At 38.5% G+C, this 7,544-nt stretch overlaps 1 protein-coding gene across 1 annotated transcript in view; it reads left to right on the plus strand.

The window, feature by feature from the left end:
- Window positions 1-7,012, plus strand: part of FBXO45 (F-box protein 45) — an 18,251-nt gene extending 11,239 nt beyond the window's left edge. The window contains exon 3 of the mRNA XM_054480540.2: window positions 3,848-7,012. Within this exon, the coding sequence (XP_054336515.1) occupies window positions 3,848-4,033 (186 nt within the window). The 3' untranslated portion in view covers window positions 4,034-7,012. The remainder of the gene's footprint in view (window positions 1-3,847) is intronic.
- Window positions 7,013-7,544: the final 532 nt, after the last annotated feature.

The following is a 7,544-nucleotide window of genomic DNA, read 5'->3' on the forward strand; positions in this document are numbered from 1 at the left end:
CTCAGCCTCCTGGGTAGCTGGGATTACAGGCATGTGCCATCACACCCAGCTAATTTTTGTATTTTTAGTAGAGACGGGGTTTCACCACGTTGGCCAGGCTGGTCTCGAACTCCTGACCTCGTGATCTGCCTGCCTCAGCCTCCCAAAGTGCTGGGATTACAGGCATGAGCCACCGCGCCTGGTGAGACGGGGTTTCTCCATGTTGGTCAGGCTGGTCTCGAACTCCCGACCTCAAGTGATCCACCTGCCTTGGCCTCCCAAATTGCTGGGATTACAGGCGTGAGCCACTGCGCCCAGCTTCGGTCTCTGACTTTTAAGTGTTTAGTTCATTTACCTTTAATGTAAGTGTTGGACTGCTTGATTGTTGTCCTTATCTCTGCCTCTAAAACTATGTTCTTGTTTTTTCCCCAACCTTGTTTCTCTCTAATCTTTGCATTAGATAATTTCTTTTCCTTTTTTTTTTTTTTTTTTTTTTTTTTTTAGATAGGATCTCGCTCTGACACCTTGGCTGGAGTGGTGCAGTGGTGCAGTGGTGCAGTAGTGACACGATGATCTTGGCTCACTGAAACCTCTGCCTCCCAGGCTCAAGCGATCCTCCCAAACCTCAGCCTCCAGAGTAGCTGGGACTACAGGTGCTCCCCACCAATGCCCGGCTAATATTTGTATTTTTTGTAGAGACAGAGTTTTGCCATTTTGCCCAGGCTGGTCTTGAACTCCTGAGCTCAAGCAGCTGCCTGCCTCAGTCTCCCAAAATGCTGAGATTACAGGCATGAACCACTGGGCTTGACCTAAATTAGGTAATTTCTGTTGTTCTGTCTTCAAGGTTATAAATTTTTTTCTTTTGCCATCTCACCTCTGCTATTGAACTGAGCTAGTAAATTTTGCTTATTGTACACTTCAGCTTTAGAATTTTCTTTTTCTTTTTTTTGAGACAGAGTCTCGCTCTGTCGCCAGGCTGGAGTGCAGTGGCACAATCTGGGCTCCCTGCAGCCACCGACTCCCGGGTTCAAGCGATTCTTCTGCCTCAGCTTCCCGAGTAGCTGGGACTACAGGTGCCCACCACCATGCCCAGCTAATTTTTGTATTTTTAGTAGAGATGAGGTTTCACCATGTTGGCGAGGATGGTCTCAATCTCTTGACCTCGTGATCCACCCGCCTCGGCCTCCCAAAGTGAAAGTACTGGGATTATAGGCGTGAGCCACCACACTGGGCCTGGTTCTTTTTTAGAGTAAATTTCCTTTTCGAGATTCCTTATTTATTTACTTACACTATATTTTAAAAAAATTCTTTGGACATGTTTATTATAGCTGCTTTGAAGTCTTTACCAAATCCAACACTTAGGCCCACTTGAGTTCAGCTTCTATTGATTGCTCTTTTTTCCCCTAAATATGAATCACGCTTTCCTGTTTCTTTTCATATCTAGTAATTTTTTAATTGAAACCTAGATGTGTAGATAATATGTAGTAGTAACTCCTGAATGTTTTGTTTCTAGAAACTGCTTTATTCTTCTGAAAAGTATAGGTTTTCTTGCTTTAGTAGGCAGTTAACTTGCCTATACTCAGACTATAAACTCTGTCTCATGTGATGTGTAGCAGCTAATGTCTGCTCAGTTTTTTCAGCTTTGCTGTTTTTTCAGTTCTGGGGGTTTACCTTGTGCCTTTGTAATATAGTGGTCACTCAGGGATTTGGGCAGTTAATTCTCAGATTTTGGGGTTCATCCTTTCTGTGGTTCTGTTGCTTCTGGAGTTCCTCCTCTAAGTTTACAGTTGCTCTGCCGTCTCCCACATTTTACCCCCGGCACCTAAAGATGGTAAGACTTCCGCTTTCTCCACCCTGTGCTTTGTGCGTGCTTTGTGCGTGCTGTGTGCTCAAAGGTGAAGCAGATTTGCAGATTTCACCAGGAGTAATTGTTACTTAGTTTCATCTTCTGTAAAATAGGGATAATTCCTAGGATTAGTGTGAGGATTAAACGGGATAATACAAATACGACACAACACAAATACCCAACAAAATTAGCTTTTCATTTCTACTTTGTTAATATTTTGTTGGTAGGAGTGGTGGTGATGATGATTTGGAGGTTCTTAGATCCATAAAATGGGGTGTGGGTTACTCTGTGAGGTGGGCAAAGGGAGGAAAAAAGCAGATGTTGGCAGTTACTGTTAACAGGAAGTACAGTGAAAGAAAGTAAATGACAAAAGCAGGGGTTATAATCAGGTAGAATTAAATTTTGATTGCAAACATTAGGACTTTCTGTTTCCAATTTTGTAGATACAACATCGTTTTATAAATGCAAACTATAAAGATGAAACATCCTTTTTTTTTTTTTTTGCTTACTTTTCCAAATGGGAAAAAACTGGATATATTCTGCTTCCAGTTTCGTTTAATAATCAGTGCTGCTGTTTTTTATAACAAACAGGTGTTTCAGAGTTGTGAACCACAAATTGACTATTTAATAAGCCTATTCTATATTCTACATTAGAATTTGTGGCCGATTGGATTATTCATGATTCCACATTACATGTGGAACTGCTTTGTAAACTTTAAAACCTGTGTCTTACTATGGTGATTTTTAAAATTGTGGTGAAACATACATATTTATTATTTTAACCATTTGTAAGTATACAATTCAGTGGCATTAAATACATTCACACGTGTTGTGTAACCATCACCTCTCTATATACCCAAAACTTTTTCTGCACCCTAACGTAATCTCTATTATGTTCATTCCCTATTTCCTTCACTCCCCACCCCTGGTAAACTCTATTCTACAACTATATGTATTTGACTATTCTAGATACTTTATATAAATGGAATCATACCATTTAGCCTTTTGTGTCTGGCTCATTTCACTTAGCATAATATTTTCGGGGTCTATCTATGTTGTAGCATATATCAAAATTTCATTTCTGTTTATGGCTGAATAATATTCCATTGTATGGCTGGGCGCGGTGGCTCATGCCTGTAATCCCAGCACTTTGGGAGGCTGAGGCAGGCGGATCAGGAGGTCAGGAGATTGAGACCATCCTGGCTAACACGGTGAAACCCCGTCTCTACTAAAAATACAAAAACTTAGTCCGGTGTGGTGGCAGGCGCCTGTAGTCCCAGCTACTGGGGGGGCTGAGGCAGGAAAATGGCGTGAACCTGGGAGGTGGAGCTTGCAGTGAGCTGAGATCACACCACTGCACTCCAGCCTGGGCGACAGAGCGAGACTCCGTCTCAAAAAAAAAAAAAAAAAAAAAAAATCCGTTGTATGTATAGTATAGTAATTTGAGAAGCTGATTTAGATTGCTCTTTTTGGTAAAATATGCCAAGTTATAGATTTTAGTTTTAACCTTAAGAAAAACCTTTAAACAAAGAGTAAATAAAATCAATCTAGGGAGTGTTCAGGTGAAACATTAAATTGTAAGTAATTAAATGTAGATTCCATGTGAGTCTTAAAAACAAAACTATCAAAGTAAGCATTTGTGATGTGTTACCCAGGCTAGAGTGCAGTGGGCAGTGGTGCGATACCGGCTTTGCGCCACCACACCCAGCTAATTTTTGTATTTTTAATAGAGATGGGTTTTCGTCATGTTGCCCAGGCTGGTCTTTAACTTCTGGGCTCAAGCAATCCTCCCGCCTCAGCCTCCCAAAGTGCTGAGATTACAGGCATGAGCCACCATGCCCGGCCAGATGTATGTCCTTTTTTTATAGATGTTTCTTCCTGACTAGAAAGCTTCCCTTCTGATTTTTCTAGATAGCTTTCAGGATAATATTCTTAATATTTTCAGCTTCTTGATTTGTGTCTTGTTTCTTCTAGCTATGCCCTTGGCAGATTTTCTTCTAACCTTTTGATGTCTGTTTGCAGATAGGAGAAAGAATTCGAGTCATCTTGGACATGGAAGATAAGACTTTAGCTTTTGAACGTGGATATGAGTTCCTGGGGGTTGCCTTTAGAGGACTTCCGAAGGTCTGCTTATACCCAGCAGTTTCTGCTGTATATGGCAACACAGAAGTGACTTTGGTTTACCTTGGAAAACCTCTGGACGGATGACAGTGGCTTTCTCGTGATGACAGACAGAATGGAGGAGAGATCTGCTTATGGGAAGTAGAACCATGAAGTGACTGTCACACGTGCATGTCCAAGAAACATCCTGAAAACACATGAGGTTGTAAACTGGAGAAGCAGCTCTACAGCAGAGATTATCTTCGTGTTTCCTCTTTCTACTGGGCCAGAAAAATCCTCAGGGTTGCAGTTGGTTGAGTGGGCAGTTGACATATGCATGTTGCACCCGATGTTGTCTCTGAGTTAGCAATGTGTTATTTCCAGCTTTAAAGGTGAGATTGTAGAGATGCTGTCAAAGGGATAAGATAAGGAAATAGCAAGATTTTTAAGTAGTGTGTTTGTGAAGACTGATCCCATTTTACAACTGCCTGTTCTTTCTCCAGTCCCTTTTTTTCCAGCCAGCTTGACTATTAGAAAAGTATGAAACTGGTTGGGTTTTATTTAATATTTTTAATATATTGAGAAGCATGGTCTGCCTGGACTGCACTTCTCTAAAAGTGAGATATAAAATTGTGCAGCTATTTTAAAAGTTGTATATAATATGTGTGTAAAAAAAACTGTAAAAAAAAAAAGGACAAACAGGTTGCTTTGTTCTAGTTCTAATTTCTTAAAAACCACTACATGGTTACAAAATTGGAATAACATTTGGGGACAGCTGGGTTAACTACAAAGAAGAGGATTTTCTTCTTTGTAGAAGGAAATGTGTTGTATTGACTCATTTTGTATTATTTTTGGCTTACAGTTCCCATAGCTGTTAGAGTCTGGTTTGTTTTTGTTTTTACTCTCAAAATCATAGTAAAGATCTCTCAATCTCCTGGCTAAAGATTGAAGGAAGGCAAATCTATTTCTAATTATACATGTATCAGTAAGGATGATCTCAACATAATAGTAATGTGTATCTTTTGGTATCCAGTTTTATTTTTGGCCTTCTAAGAAAGTGTCTCATAACACAGAACATTGCCATTTGCTCTTGTAGGCCTCAAATATGAAAGCTATTAGTCATAGAGCCTAGAAAAAAAAGAATTGATTAATGGTCCTTTTATTTTGTAACCCTATAAATGCTGTAGATATTATCAAAAAAATTTTAATTTCATATTGTTTACATCATGCAACTAATCTAAGCCTCAAACTCGTTATTGGGGCTATAAAGAAAACGTTTACTTACCCACCTGAAACAGGTTAAGAATATTCTTAATCTCATTATAGATAATTGCCCCCATGGGACTTGAAATATAACACCTTGTGCTGAAAACTTCAGGTTGGCAATATTTGAAGGTTTCATTGTAGAAGAGTTTAACATTAACTCCTATTTTGACTTACAAATCTTATTTCTCATCACTAAAATGCTTTTGAATTAATAATCCAACCCACATGAGCTGAGAGTTTTTCTTTTGTTAGAAAAGAAACAGACATCTTTCTGTATGAAAGTATAAATTGTATGGTTTTAGATACATAAGAATTGACAAAGGCGAGCGAAATCTTTGTACTTCTGAGTTCTTGCTGTATGTATGTTTTGTTTTAAATCTGATTAGGGACACCCAGCAGCTGGCCGGGATTCTTGGATTGCTCCTTGGGAGTTAAGATTGTCAATACTCCTGCGAAGCAAGGGATTTTAGCCATAGAACAAAGATTTATTGTTGCCACCTGAAAAGTTTACAAGTATTTATTGTGTATTTGATACATTGCTTGAAAAGATGAAATCTGTTAAAGATTCTTTTCGATGTCCAGGTTAAGAAGAAACCTCCGTGTACTGAGTGAAATTATATGTTAAACGTATTAGAGAATGTAGATGGTATAGAAATTGATTTTTCTTGGTGTGGAACAACTCAATTCGGCAAAGTTTAAAATTTGATTAAACAAGAGAAGTGGTTCAGGTTGAAGATGGACTTGTTAGAAAGTGATCAAGTCCTTTAAGTACTTGTTTCTTTTTCAGGTTGTGATGTGGCCATTCCGAATTTTGTTGAGAGTTTGGTTTATAATTGTCTCTTTTGTCTTGTTAGTAAACATTCATTTGCAACAGTTTTGAAGGTGCTGAGTGGAAAACTGAAACACATGGTTATTGCATATTGGACCTAGAATGAAATAATTGCCTCAATATTTAACAACAAGCCATTCTTATCTCAAAGATTTAAATTCCCGAATAGCCCATTTGCAGATCATATGCAATTGAAGTTAACAGCACGAGCATCTGGGTAATGAAGAGCCTTCATTTACGTAAATTTGTCACTTAAACCCAGTAGTAGCTCTACAAAATATTAAACTGCTACAGTGTTCAAGGAAATGGGATATCTTTGTCATTGGTGCTGAGAAGAGTATTTAGGTAGAAGACAGTTGCACCTGAAGATTGAGTATAAATCATTCAAACCAGTGGTTCTCAACGTTGGCTGAATACACTTTGTAGTCACTTTGGAATGTTTGAAGACGCATCGATGCTTGGGTTCCGTATGCCAAGATTCTGATGTTGGTCTGGAATATGAGCTGGTCATAAGGATTTTTAAAAACTTTCTGGTCATTTCAATATGCTGCCAAGGTTGAGAACCATTGTTCTAAAATTCACCTTGAGTTTTCTCATCTGCAAAATAGAAAAAAAAAATCCTTGCTCCCTCCCTTCACTACCTCACAAGGATATTGAGGGTAAAGGAGAAAATAATGGGAAAGTGCTTGTGCTGTGGATGGAAAGTGCTATTAAAGTCAAAGGAGTGTTCTGTTTCAATTCATAGTATGATCAGGGAAAGTGTAACTGACTATACTTTGTTGACTTGGGGAACCTGGAGCACTTTCTTTGGTTCGTTAACGAAGCATGCAGATGTGGAAGCAGACATTACTGTTATCCCTACTATGGTCTTCTGTCATACTGAGACAGGCTGTTTTAATTACCTGGTTTTACATAGGAAAGAAGAAATATTAAGGCTTAAAGTTTGTAATGGTCAATGGCTCATAATTCATTAAATCTTTTCATACAAGGAATTTGTGGTTAATGTCATTTCATAATTGCCATTATTTTCTCATTATTTGACTTGAATGTTAAGCCATTTATTTCATCTCCCTCATTCACATAAAGTGTAGATACGGATTCAATAAGACACCTAAAGAAAGTAAGATTTACCCAGTTAATATTTGAAATCATTGCTCAGTGATTAGTCATTTTCTGCCTTTTAGAATTATTTGACTGGAGAAAGAGTTTCAAAAATAACAGAGCCCTAAACCATAAAGAAACTACTATTGTATAATGAACTTTTGTTTGTTTTTGGAGACAGGGTTTCACTCTACTGCCTAGGCGGGTCTTGAACTCCTGGGCTCAAGCAATCTTCCTGCCTCAGCCTCCCAAGTAGCTGGGATTACAGGTGTATGCCACTGTACCCAGCTTTAACTTTTAAATCCCCAAACTATGTAGATTGTCATATTAATATTAATTTTTTTGGTTATTTTGAAGAAGCGAGTAGTTTGAAGAGATAGAAACTTAGGGAGTGGTGTGTGTGTTTCTTTTTTGGAGACAGAG

Source organism: Pongo pygmaeus, chromosome 2, assembly GCF_028885625.2.
Source record: "Pongo pygmaeus isolate AG05252 chromosome 2, NHGRI_mPonPyg2-v2.0_pri, whole genome shotgun sequence".
NCBI lineage: Eukaryota > Metazoa > Chordata > Mammalia > Primates > Hominidae > Pongo > Pongo pygmaeus.